The sequence below is a fragment of the Schistocerca nitens genome, chromosome 1 (assembly GCF_023898315.1).
Source record: "Schistocerca nitens isolate TAMUIC-IGC-003100 chromosome 1, iqSchNite1.1, whole genome shotgun sequence".
Classification (NCBI taxonomy): Eukaryota; Metazoa; Arthropoda; class Insecta; order Orthoptera; family Acrididae; genus Schistocerca; species Schistocerca nitens.
The window spans coordinates 1234032184-1234055031 of NC_064614.1; the positions used below are offsets into that span (position 1 = coordinate 1234032184).

A 22848-nucleotide genomic window follows, 5' to 3' on the forward strand; every position below is an offset into this window, starting at 1 on the left:
AGAGTGTCAGAAATGATACAGTATTTGGGCTGGAAACCATTAAAAGAAAGGCGTTTTTCATTGCGACGGAATCTTCTCACGAAGTTACAATCACCAACTTTCTGCTCCGAATGCGAAAATATTTTGTTGACACCGACCAGGAACGATCACCACGACAAAATAAGGGAAATCAGAGCTCGTACGGAAAGATATAGGTGTTCATTCTTTCCACGCGCTATACGAGATTGGAATAATACAGAATTGTGCAGGTGGTTCGATGAACCCTCTGCCAGGCACTTAAATATAATTTGCAGAGTATCCTTGTAGATGTAGATATATTACAATGTATGTCAGCTAGCATTAATTTCCGTACCAAAGCCACATTAATTATATCAGGACGCCCTAGCGTGTTCCACTAACCCGTTCTCTCTCCTGGTAAGGCCTTCCTATAGATTTCTTTCCTTTTCTTTACAGCACCTCTTAACTGCGAATGTAACCTGATAGTTTTCTTCCATACAACTAATTTACCAGTGTCTACCAATATGTACAGTTTTAGGAATTCTACCAGCATTACATCTCCTCATTCATCGTCAGCCGAACGCTTTTGTCGAAAAAAGTTTCCTTAGGTTTAACTAACTTGCTTCTGACGTTATATTCGCTTAGGATATCCCGCTTCCTCGGTAAGAGAACTCTTTACTTTTTCCAGTACTGTATCTCCCCAAGTTTTGGTGATCAACAAACCGATGAACTTTTTCCGATTTTCATCTTAGCTCTATTTATCTTAGATTTTGTGATAATTAGGCTGCTTATTCGAATGAAATGAATGCTAACTGTACATCGTCAGTAATATTGATAATAATAATAATAATAATAATAATGGCGATAGTCTCTGGGATATGTTAGACTCCCTTTGGGGAAAGTCGAAGATGGTAATAACCTTCTAAAGGTGGAGTTTCTACTCAAGTGTGACAAAAATTCAAGACCGAGATAATTTTATACATGAACGCTGCGAAAGAAAACTTCATTGCCAATTTTTCTCCTGACTTGCGTTGCTGAGTAACAACTAAACCGAAATTTCGTCAGCGACATTTTCTCGTCTTCGCATTGGCTCTTGTATGCCGTTCGACTGGTAACTTACGTATTCGTTCCGGGGTCGTATACCAGTCCGTTGTCACACTTGTAGAGATCTGGAACCAGTATGTTATCGTTGTTTGTGCAGACGTAGTAGATGTTGGGATTGGTGGCCACGGCTCCAGACTGGCCCTCACGGATGCAGGGTGGCGTGGGACCGTCCGTGCAGACAGAGTCCGTCGTCCGATAGCTGTAACAGAATGCGCACCAGCTTGTGGAGAATGCCGCCCAGGCGCACTTGTGACGTAGCGATACCTGGTCATTAAGTGGGAGGCTGTGTCGATCGCAGAAAAATACACTAGCGGAAAAAAAATCGCAGCACCAAGAAGGATTTGTGCGACATATACGAAAGTTGGTAATCGTGTTTCTACACTATGTGACATCCCCCCAAAACATACGTATTTCATATTAGGCGCATTGTGCTACCACCTACTGCCAGGTACTCCATATCAGCGACCTCAGTAGTCATTAGAGATCGTGAGAGAGCAGAATGGGGCGCTCCACGGAACTCAGCGACTTCGAACGTGGTCAGGTGATTGGGTGTCACTTGTGTCATACATCTGTACGCGAGATTTCCACACTCCTAAACATCCCTAGGTGCACTGTTTCCTATGTGATAGTGAAGAGGAAACGTGAAGGGACACATACAGTTGACTGACAGAGACCGCCGACAGTTTAAGATGGTCATAATGTGTAATAGGCAGACATCTATCCAGACCATCACACAGGAATTCCAAACTGAATCAGGATCCACTGCAAGTGCTATGACAGTTAGGCGGGAGGTGAGAAAACTTGGATTTCATGGTCGAGCGACTGCTCATAGGCCATACATCACGCCGGTAAGTGCCAAACGACGCCTCACTTGGTGTAAGGAAGATTGGACAACTGAACAGTGGAAAAACGTTGTGTGGAGTGACGAGTCACGGTACACAATGTGGCAATCCGATGGCAGGGCGTGGGTATGGCGAATGCCCGGTGAACGTCATCTGTCAGCGTGTGTAGTGCCAACAGTAAAATTCGGAGGCGGTGGTGCTATGGTGTGGTCGTGTTTCTCGTGGAGGGGGCTTGCACCCATTGTTGTTTTGCGTCGCACTATCACAGCACAGGCCTACTTTGATGTTTTAAGCACCTTCTTGCTTCCCGCTGTTGAAGAGCAATTCGGGGATGACGATTGCATCTTTCAACACGCTCGAGCACCTGTTCATAACGCACGGCCTGTGGTGGAGTGGTTACACGACAGTAACATCCCTGTAATGGACTGGCCTGCACAGAGTCCTGACCTGAATCCTATAGAACACCTTTGGAATGTTTTGGAACGCCGACTTCGTGCCAGGTCTCAGCGACCGACATCGATACCTCTCCTCAGCGCAGCAAACCGCGAAGAATGGGCTGCCACTCCCCAAGAAACGTTCCAGCACCTGATTGAACGCATGCTTGCGAGAGTGAAAGATGTCATCAATGATAAGGGTGGGCCAACACCATGCTGAATTCCGACAATACTGATGGAGGGCGCCACGAAATTGCAAGTCATTTTCATCCAGGTGTTCGGATACTTTTGATCAAATAGAGTACATCTGAAAGATGACGTATGTTCAGATTTCGTACCAGTCGCATACGAGTGGCGTTAGTAGCGTCACTATGAGGATGCAAATCAAGTTTGCTCTAAATACCCGCTGTGACGGTCGTGAGCGTTAGTTACCTTTGAGATTTGACGTTGTGAGTTTACGTTAGTCATGAAAGCCTGAAGGCGACAAAGACGCCATTTAAACACTTCACTGAGTTTGATTGAGGTCGTGTAATAGGGCTACGAAAAGTTGGATGTCCCTTCTAAGATACTGCAGAAAGACTTGGCAGGAATGTAGCCACTGTACATGATTGCTGGTAGCGGTGGTCACGAGACTGTGCGGTTGCAAGAAGACCGGGCTCCAGACGGCCACGTGGTACTAGCGAGAGGGAAGACCACAGTGTTCGGCGTATGGCTGTGGCGCATGGTACTTCATCTGCAGCAGCAGTCTGAGCAGCAGTTGCACCACAGTGACACAACGAACTTTTACAAATAGGTTACCTTAAGGACAGCTCCGAGCCAGACACCATGTAGCGTGCATTCCACTGACCCCAAACAACCACCATTTGCGACTTTGGTGGTATCAAAAGAGAGCTCACTGGATGGCAGAGTGGAGATTTGTTGCGCTTTCTGATGTAACCTTGTTCTGCCTCGGTGCCAGTGATGGCCATGTGTTGGTTAGGAGAAGGCCAGTTGAAAGCCTGTAACCAACCTGTCTGCGTGCTAGACACACTGCACCTACACCTCGAATTATGGTCTGGGCTGCAATTACGTCTGACAGCAGGAGCGCTGCCGTGGTTATCTCACGCACCCTGACTGCAAATTTGTACGTCAGTCTGGTAATTCGACCTCTTATGCTGCCATTCATGAACAGCATTCCGTGGAGTGGGGGAGATGGGAAGATGGAAGGTGTTTTCCAGCAGGATAACGCCCACCTACATACCGCTGTTGTAACCCAGAATGATCTACCAAGTGTCGATATGTTGCCTTGGCCTGATCATTCATCAGGTCTGTCTCCAATCGAGACCACAATATGGGAGATTATTGGACGACAACTCCAGCGTCATCCACAAACAACATTAACAGTCCCTGTATTGACCGACCAAGTGCAACAAGCATGGAACTCCGCCCCACAAACTGACATCCGGCACCTGTAAAATAAATTGTATGCACATTTGCGTACTTGCATTCATCGTTCTGGGCGTTACACCGGTTATTAATATACAAGCGTTTCACATGTTCGATGTCTTACTTCGTGTTTACATTTACCTTTGACCTTGCGATGTTAATCACTTGGATATGTTACGTAGGCAAATGCATTCCGAAAATTCATTACTCTGCATTAACTGATTTTTTTGGTGTTTTAATTTTTTTCCTGTCACTGTGTGCTGCGCGAGGATGTAGACAAAGGGTTATGCCCCCAAGCTATGTGCGCGCCATATGGCATGTGGATGTGCGATCGCTTATAGAGTCGCTAAACGTACCGACTTGTAGATAAAAGACGAAATTTAGTTTACTGTTGTGTATTTTATTACTACTGTGAACTTGTGCTTAGTATTAGCGCTTAAGCATTTCGTTTACTTTTAAGCTTGCTAAAGAGAATTTCATTTTTGAGGGAGGGGTATCTTGTTAATAGTTGGCTGTTTAATCAAGTTAAATCCTGTGTTTGGTCATTAATGTTACATGATTAACCGATTAATCTTTGTTTTAATCATGCAGTCATTGCAGGCTGTGGTGGCCTAGCGGTTCTAGCCGCTGCAGTCATGAACCGCGTGACTGCTACGGCCGCAGGTTCGAATCCTGCCTCGGGCATGGATGTGTGTGATGTGCTTAGTTAGGTTTAAGTAGTTCTATGGGACTGATGACCTCAGATGTTAAGTCGCATAGTGCTCAGTGCCATTTGAACCATTCTCACTTCGGTACACAGCTTGAAACGCTGTGCTGCCTGTTTACTACGCGTAGACGAGGATTATTCGTTGCAGTAAACTGGACGCATGAGACTCGTCTGTGTGAGTACTCTGTCTGTTTATGTATGCGCTGGCAGATCAAGTTTCGTTGGATGGATCGATACTTTCTCCTACCTCATTCACGTCATTATTTCAGAATACCTCAAGGCTAGCTGGTCATGTGCTGTGTTTTCGTTAAACAGTGGATTGTGACTGGTCCAGTAACACCCGAAACTTACCTGCAGTCGCTAGTGAGAGCATTATAGGCGTAGCCGGGGTCGCACACTCCCGGAGTCGAGACGGCGCCCTCCTCGGAACAGTCGTGGTAGACGCTGCAGTTGAGGGGGTCCGGGAAGCGGCCGGCGCTGTGGCAGGCAATACCACTCTCCGTGCTGGCGCCGCAAGCCGTGGGACGGTCCGCGCACCTGTGTAGTTCGGCGCTGCACCGGGTGCCCGCGGAGCACATCTCCAGCGTAACCTCCTCGAAACCTCCCTCGTCGTTCGGCTGGCACATGGCCAGCTATCCACAAAAGGAGGTACAAAAAATCGTCTTAGCTGAAGAAATCTACTGCCGCTGAGCATTGCTCTAGAAGATAACGAAGGAAGGGAGGCAGGCTACCTCCAATCCATGGATTGGTTAAGAAAAAAGGGGCGAGCCCTTATGGTTAATGTTACGTCTGCCACAGACGGCCCCTGCCAGGCAGACTACACTCATGACACTCCTGTGTACCATATAACATACACAAGCACTCGCAGGCGCAACCAAGTGGAAAACAACTCTTCAAAACAAACAGAACTTGCTAGAGACTAATGCGAACCTTTTTCTGCAGAAGTCGCCTCACAGATACAGGGAAAATTGGAGTATTCCGCCGGCTTTATAAGGCCAGCGCAGCAGCAGTACAGCCAGTTCCTCACCGAGCTAGGACCAGCTCCGACGGACCTCACCAACACTCTTGATGAATGATCGTCTATAAATTTGTTTTTGTGTGTATATAGTGACTGTTCGAGAAGTGTAGTTCAGTTTCAATAAACGACATTATACTGAGTGTTCTACAATACTGAGTATTCTTCAGTTACAGCAACTGAGACGCAATTATTATCTATGTGATTATTTACTAATTTCGCATACTGATCTTACAATAATGTCATAAGGGGTCATCAAAAAGTTAACATTTCAGTGCTTGCTGCAGCGTAATGCGACACTGATGCGGGTATACAAGCACCGACATGTAGGCGAGGAATTAGTGTGGCATTCGTGTCTTTCCGATGCGTACGGGGTAAAAACTGAAACATGCATCCAAACGGGATTAATGTGTTGCACTTCTATTGGTTGGCGAAAGACCTACACTGGTAGACATCCAATAGAGAATGAAGAACGTGTATGGGACAGCAGCCGGCTGTTGTGACCGTGCGGTTCTAGGCGCTTCAGTCTGGAACTGCGCGACCGCTACGGTCGCAGGTTCGGATCCTGCCTCGGGCATGGATGTGTCTGATGTCCTTAGGCTAGTTAGGTTTAAGTAGTTCTAAGTTCTAGGGGACTGATGACCACAGATATTCCCTTAGTGCTCAGAACCATTTCAACCATTTTTTTTATGGGGCAGCATGTCCGTCTATAACCACAGGTGTGGGTTGATGCCCCAAGGGATGCTGCCGATTCATGATAACACACGTTGTAACATTTCAGGCTTTGTAGCTAGAAGCTCTTAGAACAGTTGAAAAGGCAGCAGTTGGAAGATGACGTAAGCAGTTGGAAGATGTAATGTAGTGTGAGGTACCGATGACAGATGGTTTGTTCGGTATGGGTATCATGAGAAATACCGTCTAAATTGTGGTCATTCTCCGCTATTGGCTGTTGCGTTTCGAAGTTGCGGGCCCAAATGATAGTCTTCTGTTACTAATATTAGAAAAACTAAACAGTGTATGTACTTGCATCTCTGAATAGCAGGCTGTCACGCCATTATTTCAAAAGTGCTCCTTACTAGCAGAATAGTAAACAGTTGCTAAACTAAACGGCATACAAAGCACTTCGGAGATTTTCGGATCTTCCCTTACTCGGATGGCAGACGAAGTGGTTCGGCTGTAAGATCAGAACTGGTTCGGCAGTCTCGGAAAACAGACATATTGTCTGCTGCGGTCGGTATTGGTTAAGAACTTAATTAGCAATCTCTGGTTATGTGGATATGTAATTGAGAACCATATGATAGTAACTACGCAGATAGACTGTTCATTAACTTATTTTCTGTGGAAATGTGAAGAGTGGAGGTTATTTGTGATTCATAAAGTGGATTATAATTATGCCGTTTCTCGCGTTCTACTAACAAAAAAAGCGAGAGGCGTCTCGTATATACAAACTAATTTATGTAACATCAGTTCCTCGCTAAGAGTTTATTATAGCCTCAAGGTAACGAGTTGACGGCCTGAGTGCTGTTTTCTGCGCAGGGGACAACCGCTATAGGAGACTGCAGGTTGGTGAACATTAATTAGAACTTACGCATTCCACTCACGGCGGTGGAAGCAAATAGTCACCTCACGTATACTGCAATCTTAGTACAAATGACATTAGTGACAGAGGAGGTATGAAGGAGAGAAATGTTGGTGGCTAGAGGTTTATTATACGCACACAAATCTCTCTCATTGTAATTATCTCTTTTTCAGCTTGCAGTGCACTCTCCATGCTATTATCACGCGTTGAGTGCCTTAAAAAAGGCCTTGAAGGGTCGACGATTCCTGTCGGATGAAGAACGGCAGTTCGAACGGAAACTTTCCCATCACCCCTTGTATTTATGATACCTGACATATGAAAATTTTATATATGTGAATATTTTGTTCAAAAATGGTTCAAATGGCTCTGAGTACTATGAGACTTCTGAGGTCATCAGTCCCCTAGAACTTAGAACTACTTAAACCTAACTAACCTAAGGACATCAGGCACATCCATGTCCGAAGCAGGGTTCGAACCTGCGACCGTAGCCATCACGCGGTTCCCGACTATAGCGCCTAGAACCGCTTTGCCACCACGGCCGGCGAATATTTTGTACATGTTATTTTTATGTAATATGAATGCTATGGCCAGTGGAATTCAGAGGAACAAGGAGATGACGACAGGTGAAACGTGGCTGCGTCGAGAGAGTCTCTTATTGCATGGATTGATGGCAGGGTGCACCACAGGCATGAAGAGGTACAGTAGAAGACATTAAGGCTTAATTATGGGTTTGACTGTTGGAGGTTGCAAACCCCGCACTTTTACCAAATCTCCAGAAATATCTCAGTTTAGCCAGTCAATCCATAGAGGATGGTATAAGAGGCGAACCTGTCGCGTTTTTCCATTCGAGTTTTGCAGAGATAAAAAAAATCAGTCCAAGGACTGTCGTGTAAGATTCTTTCTATCTGTGTCGCCGAAAAGCTCTCGAAGTTTGTCACTCGCAGAAGCAGTGTCAGCCCCATCTCTGTAAGGTGGAATTCTGCTTCCTATGATTCTAACTGATGAAGCGGGAAGCTATATTATTCGGAATAACGTTCAGAATGGATTCCATTACAATTATTTACTAAATACCGTAAACTGAGTGTATAGACACAATAATGATTAACTGAAAAGTAGCAATTTCTGAGAGCATGGTCTAACGACAGAACTAGATCAGAAGGCATCCTATCGACGACTGGCGACTAAGGCGAGCAGCCTGTTCCTCGTACTTAAACTCGGTATACTTCTTAGCCATCCGTACATTTTCATTGGTTTAAACATTAATCATTTATTTATTAAGATGATCGATTTCTGACGTTGTATTACTGTTGTAAGAAAGTACCTATGACCCGTAGGCTTCTCCTAGTATCTAAATTGGAAAAAGCGACTTTTTTAGTGAATATGTATTAAACAAGATTACTTGCATCTCTCAAGAATAACTCTGCTTCCTCTGCGTACTTTGCAGCTGAGGTAACGGAGGTTCTCGTGTCTACCCTCTGCGCCTTACAGTACCGTCCACTGGCAACGCCATCTTGTCCACCGGCTCATCTAGCTAGCAAGGGAACTGAAATCTTATTCCGACTGTGTGCGTTCTGCAACACCACTTTACTCAGTGAATGCTACGTGACATCTGCAGATGCGATACAAAATTGTAAATCTTGTAAATTGTGAAATAAATTGTTACTTGAATGGGAGTACATTACAAGATGGGGTGATAATGTTTACAAGCGAACGTTATAACGTGTGTGTGTGTGTGTGTGTGTTATTCACAATTACGATTTGGATGGACTGCTATACAGTTAGTGCTGTCGAAGGAAATATATACCCACTGGTAAGGCATAACATAGTACCACCTCCTGAACTACAACTGCCATTTCACGATCGGATGTAGTAAGATAGTATTTCATTCACAAAACAGGTTTCGCATCCTATCTGCTTTTCAAATGTACTTTATGGAGCTAGTCTTCATGTGACTATGCTGGGGACGACACAGGCCCCATGTATCTTTAATTGCTTTTGTCCTGCGCAAAGTCTTTGTATTCCCGAGAACAAATAATAATAATCACAAGCTTAAATGAAACATCATACCTTTACTTCAAATTGATTCCTTTCAGAAATTTCGTTCAAATTCTTTCAAGATGCCATGAACGCTTACACCAATGCTTCATGCTGAAGTAATTAAATAAATATTCTCATCCTTTAATTCAATCGATAGTTTAGTCAGAACCACTTTTGCTCTTGGTGATTATTCAGATAACTAGCTTGCTCTTTGCGGTAGTAACCTTTTCCTGATTACAGAAGCTAAGTTTGCATGGAGATCTTTAGGAAAGCTAATACTTCACCATTCTGTTACTATACTTTGTAAAAGCGTGCGTTTACCAAGTGACAACAATGAACTATGGTAAGTATGTGAATGAATGTTGTTTCTAGGATTCAAACTAGGGTCCAGTAAAGAGAAAATTAATTAATGACAAATAGTAAAACATTCTTGTTGTCAAAAAGTATTCCGTTTTCGTTTAGGTATGTGTGTCTGTGACGAACCGTACCTCAGAACAACCAGGCTGCACAATATTATGTTCTTTAGGGTTTATTCATTTTGCATAAAATGCATCATTAATGTGGTATTTAGTGACCACTGGGAGTAACAGCGCAAGTAGACATCACAAATATTTTACAGACACCCTCCAGTTATATCTGATTTCCGAAAACTGCTATATTACAGTGACCCATCACTCATCTAGTACTAGTATCATTAATTATTTCGATGACGAGTGCCGTGACATTCTGGAAGGAATCTCCACACTGGACATAGGGCAGTGACAGCAAGATCAGGTCTCTGTACTCCTCGCCACCCATCTACATGATCATGTGGGAGCAGCTTCCACGTGAACATATTTACTCACCAAAATATCGACAGTTAATGAAGTGTTTGACAAAATAAACTGAGTAATGCATCAATTCAGATTGTACCAACCTGTCGAAATTCGAGCCATCATGCAGTATAAAGATTTCTTCGTTTGTAGTTCTTTAGATGCATTTCCGCAGGTGAAATTACGCGAGCATGTGTTAGATTTACGTGGTCGCTTAGGAACATGAGTGTGAGTGAGCATTTATGTGTGACAATCAAAAATCGTTGACAATTATTGAGAAGAAAGAATGGTATTGATCCATAAAATTTCGGGCTTGCAGCCGCATAAATGCGACTTCTTCTTATAATATTTCGGCTGAATACCGTCCAGCCATCTTCAGAGTGAGCCGATTCGACTGGCGTTCCAGCTTGTTTTTTTTTCTTTATTGTTATTTTGAAACCTGTTTACAGGCAGGCATGCAGCAGCATACTACGCCGCTCTTTGGCCGCAGAGAAACACAAAGCTACAAATGAAGACAATTAGAGAAAAAAAGATGGTGGACATATAAACGGAGACAAACACTTTTTGAAAATACAAGGTGCCGTTCACGGGCGTAGAGTCCAAGATAAAATTGTTCAGACACTTGGACACAGACAGAGACGAAAATTGTCACACGTGAACGGAGGTGCACAAAACGAATAACACTGAAGCACTTAAGCACAAAACGACGGCACACACAGAACACGAGGCGTTGATCTCCGGCGCGCGAAAGTTCACTAACCGTGTATGAGTCCGGGGATCTGCCAAGAGAGGAGGAGGGGGGGTGGGAGAGGGAGAGGGGAGAGCAGATGCCATGGACAGGGGAGATAGGGGGAAGGGAGGAAGGGGGAGGGGAAGCCCGAGGGAAGAGGGGTAGAGGGAGTGGCCGGGGAAAAGAGAAGGGAGGGAGTGTGCTTAAAGGAAAGGACACAGGAAGTGGAGGGGGGGAGGATCAAAGTTGATAGGAGGGGTAGATGGAGGGGAGGAGGACATCATCAGGGAGGGGGAGCTGGCGGAAGCCACCTTGGGAGAGGGTATGGAGGGTGGAGAGATGGAGACCGGGTGGGACGTGAGAATACAGGCGCGGCAGCGGGCGGGGGTGGGAGAGGACGGGTGAGATAACCGGATGAGGAGGATCGAGTTTGCGGGAGGTGTACAGGATCCGTATCCTTTCAAGGAAAAGGAGGAGGTGGGGGAAGGGGATGAGATCGTACAGGATCCACGTGGGGGAGGGGAGACGGATGCGATAGGCGAGGCGGAGAGCATGGCGTTCAAGGATTTGGAGGGATTTATAAAAGGTAGGGGGGGCGGAGATCCAGGCCGGATGGGCGTAACAAAGGATAGGGCGGATGAGGGATTTATAGGTGTGGAGGATGGTGGAGGGGTCCAGACCCCACATACGGCCGGAAAGGAGCTTGAGGAGACGGAGTCGGGAGCATGCCTTGGCTTGGATTGTCCGGAGATGGGGAGTCCAGGAGAGGCGACGGTCGAGGGTGACGCCAAGGTACGTAAGGGTGGGAGTGAGGGCGATAGGACGGCCATAAATGGTGAGTTGGGAAGGAAAACATAGGTACAAAGAAGGTAGCTGCGAAGAAACCATGGGTAACAGAAGAAATACTTCAGTTGATTGATGAAAGGAAGAAGTACAAACATGTTCCGGGAAAATCAGGAATACAGAAATACAAGTCGCTGAGGAATGAAATAAATAGGAAGTGCACGGAAGCTAAGACGAAATGGCTGCAGGAAAAATGTGAAGACATCGAAAAAGATATGATTGTCGGAAGGACAGACTCGGCATACAGGAAAGTCAAAACAACGTTTGGTGACATTAAAAGCAACGCTGGTAACATTAAGACTGCAACAGGAATTCCACTTTTAAATGCAGAGGAGAGAGCAGATAGGTGGAAAGAATACATTGAAAGCCTCCATGAGGGTGAAGATTTGTCTGATGTGATAGAAGAAGAAACAGGAGTCGATTTAGAAGAGATAGGCGATCCAGTATTAGAATCGGAATTTAAAAGAGCTTTGGAGGACTTACGGTCAAATAAGGCAGAAGGGATAGATAAAATTCCATCAGAATTTCTAAAATCATTGGGGGAAGTGGCAACAAATCGTTACGGCTAATAATGGAAGCAAGGCTAAAGAAAAATCAAGACACTTTCATAGGATTTGTCGACCTGGAAAAAGCGTTCGACAATATAAAATGGTGGGTAAGCTATAGGGAGAGACGGGTCATATACAATATGTACAACAACCAAGGGGGAATAACAAGAGTGGAATATCAAGAACGAAGTGCTCGTATTAAGAAGGGTGTAAGACAAGGCTGTAGTCTTTCGCCCCTACTCTTCAATCTGTACATCGAGGAAGCAATGATGGAAATAAAAGAAAGGTTCAGGAGTGGAATTAAAATACAAGGTGAAAGGATATCAATGATACGATTCGCTGATGACAGTGCTATCCTGAGTGAAAGTGAAGAAGAATTAAATGATCTGCTGAACGGAATGACCAGTCTAATGAGTACACAGTATGGTTTGAGTGTAAATCGGAGAAAGACGAAGGTAATGAGAAGTAGTAGAAATGAGAACAGCGAGAAACTTAACATCAGGATTGATGGTCACGAAGTCGATGAAGTTAAGGAATTCTGCTACCTAGGCAGTAAAATAACCGATGACGGACGGAGCAAGGAGGACATCAAAAGCAGACTCGCTATGGCAAAAAAGGCATTTCTGGCCAAGAGAAGTCTACTAATATCAAATACCGGCCTTAATTTGAGGAAGAAATTTCTGAGGATGTACGTCTGGAGTACAGCATTGTATGGTAGTGAAACATGGACTGTGGGAAAACCGGAACAGAAGAGAATCGAAGCATTTGAGATGTGGTGCTATAGACGAATGTTGAACATTAGGTGGACTGATAAGGTAAGGAATGAGGAGGTTCTACGCAGAATCGGAGAGGAAAGGAATATGTGGAAAACACTGATAAGGAGAAGGGACAGGATGATAGGACATCTGCTAAGACATGAGGGAATGACTACCATGGTACTAGAGGGAGCTGTAGAGGGCAAAAACTGTAGAGGAAGACAGAGATTGGAATACGTCAAGCAAATATTTGAGGACGTAGGTTGCAAGTGCTACTCTGAGATGAAGAGGTTAGCACAGGAAAGTAATTCGTGGCGGGCCGCATCAAACCAGTGACTGATGAAAAAAAAAAAAAAAATAAAAAAAAAATAAAAAAATGGTGAGATAGAAATCAAGGACGCGGAAGGAAGGGTTGGTTTTGCCTACAATGATCGCCTGGGCGTTCCAGCACTTGCTCCCTTCTTTTAAACCCGTGGACCGCACTACTGCGCATGCGGCCACAGATACACAAGGCGCCAGAGACGTTGACGGCGGCATAGAGGTATGGCATATGCATGGAAATAGATCTATGGCTGCGCAGTCGATACACACGGTGATATCGATGTATCACTGCGAGCTGCACCGTCGCGGTGTCTTTGTGATTTTATTACAGAAATTTGCGGATTCCACGATTTTTCCAAGTTGAAGCCGTTATCTCTATTAGTTAAATACAGAATTTGAACTGCTTCCTTCACTACTGAGTCCCAAAAAGATGAAGTCGAGGCTATAATTTCGACGTTATCGTACACCATAGAGTGCCTAGTATCAATACAGTGCTCTGACACCGCAGATTTATTAGGCTGTAAGAGCCGGGTGTACCTGTGGTGCTCTGTGCACTTCTCCTGGACAGTACGTGCCGTCTGTCCTATGTATGAACGGCCGCATTCACAGGGGGTCTTGTAAACCCCAGACTTCCGAAGCACCAAATCATCTTTAGCGGAACCCAGGAGTGGAGGGCGAGGAATCATTTTCACTTAATGGTTACTGAGGATTCGTCCTATTTTTGACGATAGGCTTCCCATGTATGGCAAAAAAGCCATCGATTTAAAACTTTCCTTGTCTTCTTCTGCTTTTCTTATACCCATAGTTGGTTTCATTTGTAGCGCCTTACGTATCTACTGCGGAGAGTACCCGTTGGCTTCAAAAACTCTTCTCAGGTCTAGAAGCTCGTCCTCAAGACTCTGTCATAAGCAATGTCATGTGATCGGTGTGCTAGAGTTCTCAGTACACTCATCGTCTGTGAAGGATGGTGTCAGCTATTTGCGCGTAAATATAAATCCGTACGGCTCGGTTTTTCATATACTGCGAGTCCCAAAGTGCCATCATCTTTGCGCCGTACCAACACATCCAAAAACGGAATGCATCCATCTTCTCCGATTTCTATCGTGAACTGAATTTGTCTGTGGATGGAATTCAGATGATCTACAAATTCTTTTAGCTTGTCATGACCATGGGGCCACACTAGAAACGTGTTGTCAACATACTTCCAAAACACTGTCTGCCTCAAGCTAGCAGATTCCAGCGCCTTCTGTTCATAATATTCGTTATTGAATAAAAAATATGTCGAGGTCAAAACATGTTCAAACAAAGTTGAAATCTCTGTCTGAAAACTTTTACCAATGAGAAACCATGATTCCAAAAGAGGAACCTTTGTGAACAACGGCACTACAGCGAAACTGACTAACATCAGAATTGATCAGTTTTAGTGATTTCAGTTTGCCGAAGAAGTCCACAGAGTTACGTATATGATAAGCGCATTTTCCAACCAGAGGCCTTAATAACGATGCTAAGTGTTTGACATAGTCATAGGTTGGAGAGCCGATATTACTCCCTATCGGACTCAGAGGAACGCCATTTTTGTGGGTCTTTGGAAGTCCATAAAGCCTTGGACGCACCGGAGCACTTGGTTTCAATCTTCGCACAACTTCCGGTGGAAGGAAAGGGGGAAGGCGTTCAGAAGCGAAGCAGTCTTCTTTATCAACTGATTGGTGGGGTCTTTACTGACCTTCTGGTATGCGCTGTCACTCAGTAATCTGTTCATTTTATCGTGATAATCATCTCTGGCGCCTTGTGTATCTGTGGCCGCATGCGCAGTGGTGCGGTCCACGGGGGTTTATATGGACGGAGCAAGCGCTGGCTGGACGGTATTCAGCCGAAATAGTAGAAGAAGAAGTCGAATTTCTGCGGCTGCACGCCCGAAATTTTATGCATCAGAGTTTGCGCCTCGAAAATATGAAGATGCACATCAAGAATGGTATTAACTGTTTGTGAATACTTACACAGTAAACTTCGTTACTGGGGAACCAAATAACAAACACAATATCAACATGCTACATAATTATTCTGATTAAAAAATAATTATTCTGTGTTATAATACAACTAATTAGCCTTGGCTGTTCCCTACTATGTAAATGCTACATGCATCAGTGGTATATATTTGAATGAATGTCAGAGAGTATGTGAGATGTTACTTCAGATCTGCTACCAAACTGAAAAATAGCAACTGGAAGACAGTAAGAAACGAAGAAAAATACAGTTATGGAACTATCATGCAATTTCAGAATCGGCACCGTATTGTATGTGAGTAGTTTTCCCTTCTTCTGCTTACTATTTCTTTGCAAATGGACTAGCTGGAATGTTTGAGGTCTACATCATAGGTGATATTTTCAGGCAAATCCCACCGACCTGTACAGACGACGAAACACGGCTGCTAGCCTCGTACCGTAACAACAGGACAGTCATTTCGACAGCGCCGCTACTGACGTGTAGCAAGCGCGGAATAGCCGATTCTCGCTTTCCTTGCGCTACGGTTTTTGAGCCGACACACAGACAGGCTATGGTTGTGTTTTCTTTGCGTCCGCTGAGTGTAGCGGGGCCCGTGAATGTAGGAGCTATGTTAGAGCTGGCAGTGCAGTATGTGGAGACGATGCATGCAGACCTCGTCTCCCTGTTTGCAGTTTTCTTAGATCAGATGTAGCCATGTATAGTATGTGAAATCGGTTGTAGGAACTAATTTTACTATTGTTTTTCCAGTGACTTTCCGTATCGTTTTCACGCACGATTCCGAAGTTATATGTCTTAAGGGGCTCCGGAAAGGCTCAAAATCATGAAAAGTTCAATTTTTACTTTTTTGCGTTTTCTGAATCTGCAGACTATTACCTTTTAATAGATATATAATTTATTCAATTCCGAAGACTACAACTATTTTTAAATTTTTTTTGAAATGTGTTCTACATGGGCGTGACCCACTGTGGCGCTGTTAAACTGCTGTCAAATGGTGTTATTATTAACGTCCGTGTTCATCAGGTACATTTTAGTGATGTGAGATAAAGTATGTGTTGTGGCTAACCTGTGATGGTTCAATATATATCGCTGGTGTGATTGTCGATTGTTTCATGTTTATTTACTCTGTCGTTATCTCGAAAATATTCGTAATTAATTCTGTTTCTTGAGTCTCTGTTTTGTTGAAGTATAATAATGAGTAAAAGTAAAGTTATTAGAAATCCTCTGAAGGCTTTTAAGAAAAGGAGAAATGTTGGAAAGCCAAAGGTATTTAGAAATATGGGAATGAAGATAGGTTCTAACATGGTACGAGCGATGCTTGTTTTAGACAAAGAACGCCTTCGGGCTGCAGACAGGGCTGTAAAGAGTCTAGAAATACAAGCAAGAGTAAACAGGAGGAGGAAAAAGAGGAAGCTGGAGGAGGAGTTTGCAGAGGATGAAGATAATCCATCCTATGGACCTGGAATGCACTAAAAAGTTAATCCAATCTTTGTCGCTCGATTCCCAAAACTTTTATTTTCTCATACTAATTACATGTTTTCTAAGGATCTTCCAAACATATTTGTTTCAAACTTTCAGTAAATGTTACACAGTACCTTTTGCCTTTTTCCAAAAAACTGTATATTTTTGAATATATAAATAAAAAATTGCAAAAAAATGTTGTGAATTTTCATTACAATTGAAAAAATCATCTTTAATAAATGAACTAAAATTTTGTAAAATCCCTGTGTTAAGTTGTAGCCCATATTCCAATAAATAATCTGTAAAAAGTTCAACTTCCCACCTCAAATACTTTGTGAGGAAAGATGTAATTTATAAGCGTTATTTTAACATTGCAAGTATAGGGCGTTCCGGAGCCCCTTAAGGATATAAAAATTCTATGAGTGGTTTTTCAGAAGGCATCCACATGAATCACTGTATTCTTTCGGTACTTGTCCATCAGCATTTGTATCTAGTCTGACTAGCCTCGTTCGAATCGGAAAGAGCAACCTCTTGGTTGCAGACGATGTTTTGTTAGGATAATTGTGCGTCTTTCTGTCAGCATGTTCGGCGAAATTCCTTTGTTCAGTACAGTCGGGAACAACCCGTATTCTCGATCTGTTTCATGTTGCATAGCATCCATTATGTTCGCCTAGAAGTGTTAATCGACATACACTGTCCAGATACGTTAATGTGACCATATATGAGAGGTGTCAGTAACCACCTTTTTCAGTGCGAGACGTGCAGGAAGAGAGCCATTGAGGTGTTGGAAGGTACCGACAACGAGATGGAGCTATGGCGACTCCAGTGCCGCGGCTTGCGCGCATTAGGTTTCACGGTTGAGGATGCACGACGCGAACAGATCGATCGAGGTGGTCCCACAGGTTCTAGACTCGGTTTAAATCCAGGCAGTTTGGCGGCCAGGGGCGTACGTTAAACTCATCCTGGTGCTCTCTGAACCACGCACTTACGCTGTAAGTGTGTGACACATTGTATCGTACTGCTGGTAGATGCCATCATGCTGAGGAAAACCAAATACGTGCAGGGATGGACATGGTCCCCGTGGGTAGGCGGATACTTGGGTTGATCCATAGTGCCGTCCAGAATGACGAGATCATCCACGGAAAGCCACGGAAACAACTCAGACTATAGAACTCTCTCGTCCGGCCTGGCCGCTTCCGATGATTGTTGCATGGTGTTTGCTTTCAGACATTTCACGGCATACACGCCAACGGCTACCTGTTATCGAAAAAGGCAGCTGCGGTATTGGCGTGCAAATTCCAGCCTCCGTCGCCAGTGAGCTGCAGTCAGTATGGATGCATTCAAATGGTTCAAATGGCTCTGAGCACTATGGGACTTAACATGGTCATCAGTCCCCTAGAACTTAGAACTACTTAAACTTAACTAACCTAAGGACATTACACACATCCACGCCCGAGGCAGGATTCGAACCTGCGACGTAGCAGTCGCGCGGTTCCGGACTGAGCGCCTAGAACCGCTAGACCACTGCGGCCGGCATGGATGCATTAACCAAGCTCATAGGCAGCAATGTTTGCTAAATAGCCGTTCACGAGAGACTGCTGGTAGCCTCTTGGTTCACGTGACAGTCAGTAACTCAACACCTGTATGTGTATTCTCTTGTACACATCTCCACAGCCATCATTGACCCCTGTCATCTATGGCCCATGCTCCACCACAGTTGCCTCAGCACTGGTTTTGACTAACGCCATGTTGCCATGTATGGTATACCTTAACCGTGACGACACGCGAACTGTTTACAAACTTAGCCGTTACGCAAACAGTTCCACCAAGGCCCGAAAGCCGATGATCAAGCCCTTTTCGACGTCAGATAAACAGCTCCATTTCTGCGTCACGACAATGACTGCATTGTTTTCCGTGCCCCCCCCCCCTCCCCCCGCACAGCTTATACCCTCCACTGCTAGTGGTTCCACCTACCGTCTGTGACCCGTTATTGCATGTTAGCATGGAACACAGATGGTGGTCATATTAGTGTGGCTGGACAGTGTGTATCTTGAAGGGAGATTGTCTCACTGTTTTTCTTTTATAGTTTATGTGAGAGATTAAATTTTTGTAGAATGACTTTTCTTATCAGTGGACTTATGTGTAATTAACGATTACCTTTTCTGTTTGGTGAATGATATCATTGCTTTTATCTGTAGCTACTGATTAAATAAAGAGTTATGTAAAATTTATTTTGGTTACGTGGATGATTTTTCAGGAATCATGGTAATACAGGGTGTTACAAAAAGGTACGGCCAAACTTTCAGGAAACATTCCTCACACACAAATAAAGAAAAGATGTTATGGGACTTGTGTCCAGAAAAGCTTAATTTCCATATTAGAGCTCATTTTAGTTTAGTCAGTATGTACTGTACTTCCTCGATTCACCGCCAGTTCGCTCAAGTGAAGGAAGGTAATGTTGACCTCGGTGCTTGTGTTGACATGCGACTCATTGCTCTACAGTACTAGCATCAAGCACATCAGTACGTAGCATCAGCAGGTTAGTGTTCATCACGAACGTGGTTTTGCAGTCAGTGTAATGTTTACAAATGCGGAGTTGACACTTACCCATTTGATGTATGGATTAGCACGGGGCAATAGCCGTGGCGCGGTACGTTTGCATCGAGACAGATTTCCAGAACGAAGGTGTCCCGACAGGAAGACGTTCGAAGCAATTGATCGGCGTCTTAGGGAGCACGGAACATTCCAGCCTATGACTCGCGACTGGGGAAGACCTAGAACGACGAGGACACCTGCAATTGACGAGGCAATTCTTCGTGCAGTTGACGATAACCCTAATGTCAGGATCAGAGAAGTTGCTGCACTGTATGGAGAGTGCTACGGGAGAACCAGTAGTTTCCGTACCATGTACAGCGTGTGCAGGCAGTATCAGCAGCTGATTGGCCTCCACGGGTACACTTCTGCGAATGGTTCATCCAACAATGTGTCAATCCTCATTTCAGTGCAAATGTTCTCTTTACGGATGAGGCTTCATTCCAACGTGATAAAATTGTAAATTTTCACAATCAATATGTGTGGGCTGACGAGAATCCGCACGCAATTGTGCAATCACGTCATCAACACAGATTTTCTGTGACCGTTTGGGCAGGCATTGTTGGTGATGTCTTGATTGGGCCCCATGTTCTTCCACCTACGCTCAATGGAGCACGTTATCATGATTTCATACGGGATACTCTACCTGCGCTGCTAGAACATGTGCCTTTACAAGTACGACACAACATGTGGTTCATGCACGATGGAGCTCCTGCACATTTCAGTCGAAGTGTTCGTACGCTTCTCAACAACAGATTCGGTGACCGATGGATTGGTAGAGGCGGACCAATTCCATGGCTCTCCTGACCTCAACCCTCTTGACTTTCATTTATGGGGGCATTTGAAAGCTCTTGTCTACGTAACCCCGGTACCAAATGTAGAGACTCTTCGCGCTCGTATTGTGGACGGCTGTGATACAATAGGCCATTCTCCAGGGCTGCATCAGCGCATCAGGGATTCCATGCGACGGAGGGTGGATGCATGTATCCTCGCTAACGGAGGACATTTTGAACATTTCCTGTAACAAAGTGTTTGAAGTCACGCTGGTACGTTGTGTTGCTGTTTGTTTCCATTCCATGATTAATGTGATTTGAAGAGAAGTAATGAAATGAGCTCTAACATGGAAAGTAAGCGTTTCCGGAAACATGTCCACATAACATATTTTCTTTCTTTGTGTGTGAGGAATGTTTCCTGAAAGTTTGGCCGTAACTTTTTGTAACACCCTGTATATCCTCAGGATCCACTGTTAGTAACCATCGTAATCATATGCCATGCATTGATCATTCTTTAATTGATTTATTTAATTTTTAATGGAATCCTCCTTATATTACAACCTTCCACAACAGCAGTAATGTCTGTGATTTTCTGCTTTATCAGAGTAACTTCAGTGAGTTGTGATCACGTGGAGTACACTTACTTTGCGTGAGTCAGATGCGGAACTCAGTTTAGGCCTGTAAAGACAATTACAAGTACACCCACGCTTCTACTTTTCTTTGAGCGTATAGACGAATCAATGGAGACTTTGGTATTGTAGTCAGATGCGTAGAATTTTCCCTTTTACGAAGATTGTAATCATTTCTGTGGGTCTCAAGACTGATCAGTGGAATACCTTTCCATAGTCATGTGCATGTGCATGTATGCTTTGTTAATGATTCCTTTGTGTAGTTATTGATGTAATACTGACAGCGCAAACATATACCTTGCACGGGTTGTCCTCACAAGGAATAAATTATCTGCAATAAAACATAATGTAGCAATGGTTATTTCCAAGACTTAACCTTATTTAATTAATACTTCAACTAGCAAGTTTTTACACATTACTTTCACTTGGCAACAACTGTCAGGATTGTTCAATCAACAACACGATCTGTAAGTGTATACGGATAAGTTTCGTTTGGTAACTCCCGCGAGGATTAATTCAGTTGCCAACTTGTCATATTATTTTATATATATAAGTTTAAATGTTCACTCAATAGTAAATCAACTGCTCAAAGTAACCTTTAATCTACCACCATGATTTGTGTTTTTCATTACTGTAAATCTTTTTCTCCATTCTCTTTTGGTCTCCTAAACTTGCCACGTACAGCAACCTCATAAATATTAATTTAAGCTTATCCATTATGGATGTTCTAGAAGATGTGACTGTGTTGGAAGCAAATACAGAAATCTGCAATCACTGTTTTGCAATACTTGTTTATTCCCATGAACTAGTTTTCGAACTCTTTCAGCGTTATCTTCAGATGAGCCACATGGAAATCACATGCTTAGTTGCACAGCACGATGCTGCTTGCTGGCTGTGTGGTAAGAAGATAGTAAAAAGACTTCACTGTATCGCCATGAGGAGTGGTTATAATGCGAGCTGTACTGAAAAACTAGTTCTATTACTTACACAACATGGACAGCTTTGTGGTTATGCTCACCTGGCAGCTCTCATCGCGACTGTCAATTGACCACAGATAACTCACTTTACACAATAAATATGAATGTGTACTGACTGACACGATAAAGCTGCCAGCGTTTAGCATGTACTGTACACACAGTGCTTGATACAAAGATCTTCACTCAAAGATATCACATATTCCGACCATTATATTGTTTTTGGTGAATATAATATAATCGATGTGTAGGCATAGAGAACTAAATCCGCAGCTGAGCTACTGCTCTACTTCCATTCTTATACGGCAGCTAACATGAGTACTAAGCACATTTTTTTAACAACATAAAGCTTAATTATTTAGCTACATAGCACCAAAATTATTCTGATGCAAATGAAGCCAAGAAGTCAGCGAGGCTGGGGCAAAGGGAAGAGGGATTGGCTGTTTAGCTGTTCCGAGCCAGAGAGTCTGGGAAACTCAGTAGGAAACATTCGTTCCTCAGTTGAGCCGGGCGATGTGGCATTTTCAGGGTAATTTCAGGCGGGTTCGAGGGAAATCAGTTGGGACTTTCACTGTTCTGTGTATGGTCTTAATAATCTCAGACCTACTGCAGATGTTGCAGTTACCTGTAATGAAGTACTGAAACTTCCTGGCAGATTAAAACTGTGTGTCGGACCGAGACTCGAACTCGGGACCTTTCCCTTTCGCGGGCAAGTGCTCCACCAACTGAGCTACCTAAGCACGACTCACGCCCCATCCTCACAGCTATAATTCCGCCAGTACCTCGTCTCCTACCTTCCAAACTTCACAGAAGCTCTCCTGCGAAACCTTGCAGAACTAGCACTCCTGGAAGAAAGGATATTGCGGAGACATGGCTTAGTCACAGCCTGGGGGATGTTTCTAGTAATGAAGTACTGTCTGAAAAATGCTGCACAAATAGTCAATCCGAACTTCATAAGATTACAGACTGATGGAAAAACTGAAACCTTTCTTTAAACGTCCAGAAATATGAACTGTGCACTTCACAGTTCGAAAGTTTATAGCATCCTATGTCTACACTAACATGAGTCGATTAGAAATAGTCATCTGAACAAATTCGGAGGCATAATAGTTAGTGGGCGTATGAAGTGGAATGATCACGTAAGATTAGTCGTAGATAAAGAAGGCGATAGAGTTCAGTTCATTGGTAGGATACTGCGAAACATCAGGTCAGTCTAGAAACGATTGCTGTTATTTTTGCTGCATTCCGTACACAAAAACAACAGTAATAA

At 43.9% G+C, this 22848-nt stretch overlaps 1 protein-coding gene across 2 annotated transcripts in view; it reads right to left on the reverse strand.

Moving 5' to 3' along the window:
• The window catches only part of LOC126239719 (uncharacterized), a 90752-nt gene that overhangs the window by 1176 nt on the left and 66728 nt on the right, over positions 1 to 22848 (reverse strand). Inside the window, exons 3-4 of one of the 2 annotated variants that reach the window (XM_049947879.1) lie at positions 4860 to 5140; positions 1118 to 1300 (exon numbers count right to left, since the gene is read on the reverse strand). In XM_049947879.1, coding sequence (XP_049803836.1) covers positions 1118 to 1300; positions 4860 to 5140 — 464 coding nt within the window. The remainder of the gene's footprint in view (positions 1 to 1117; positions 1301 to 4859; positions 5141 to 22848) is intronic. The other variant, XM_049947881.1, reaches the window with a different exon arrangement.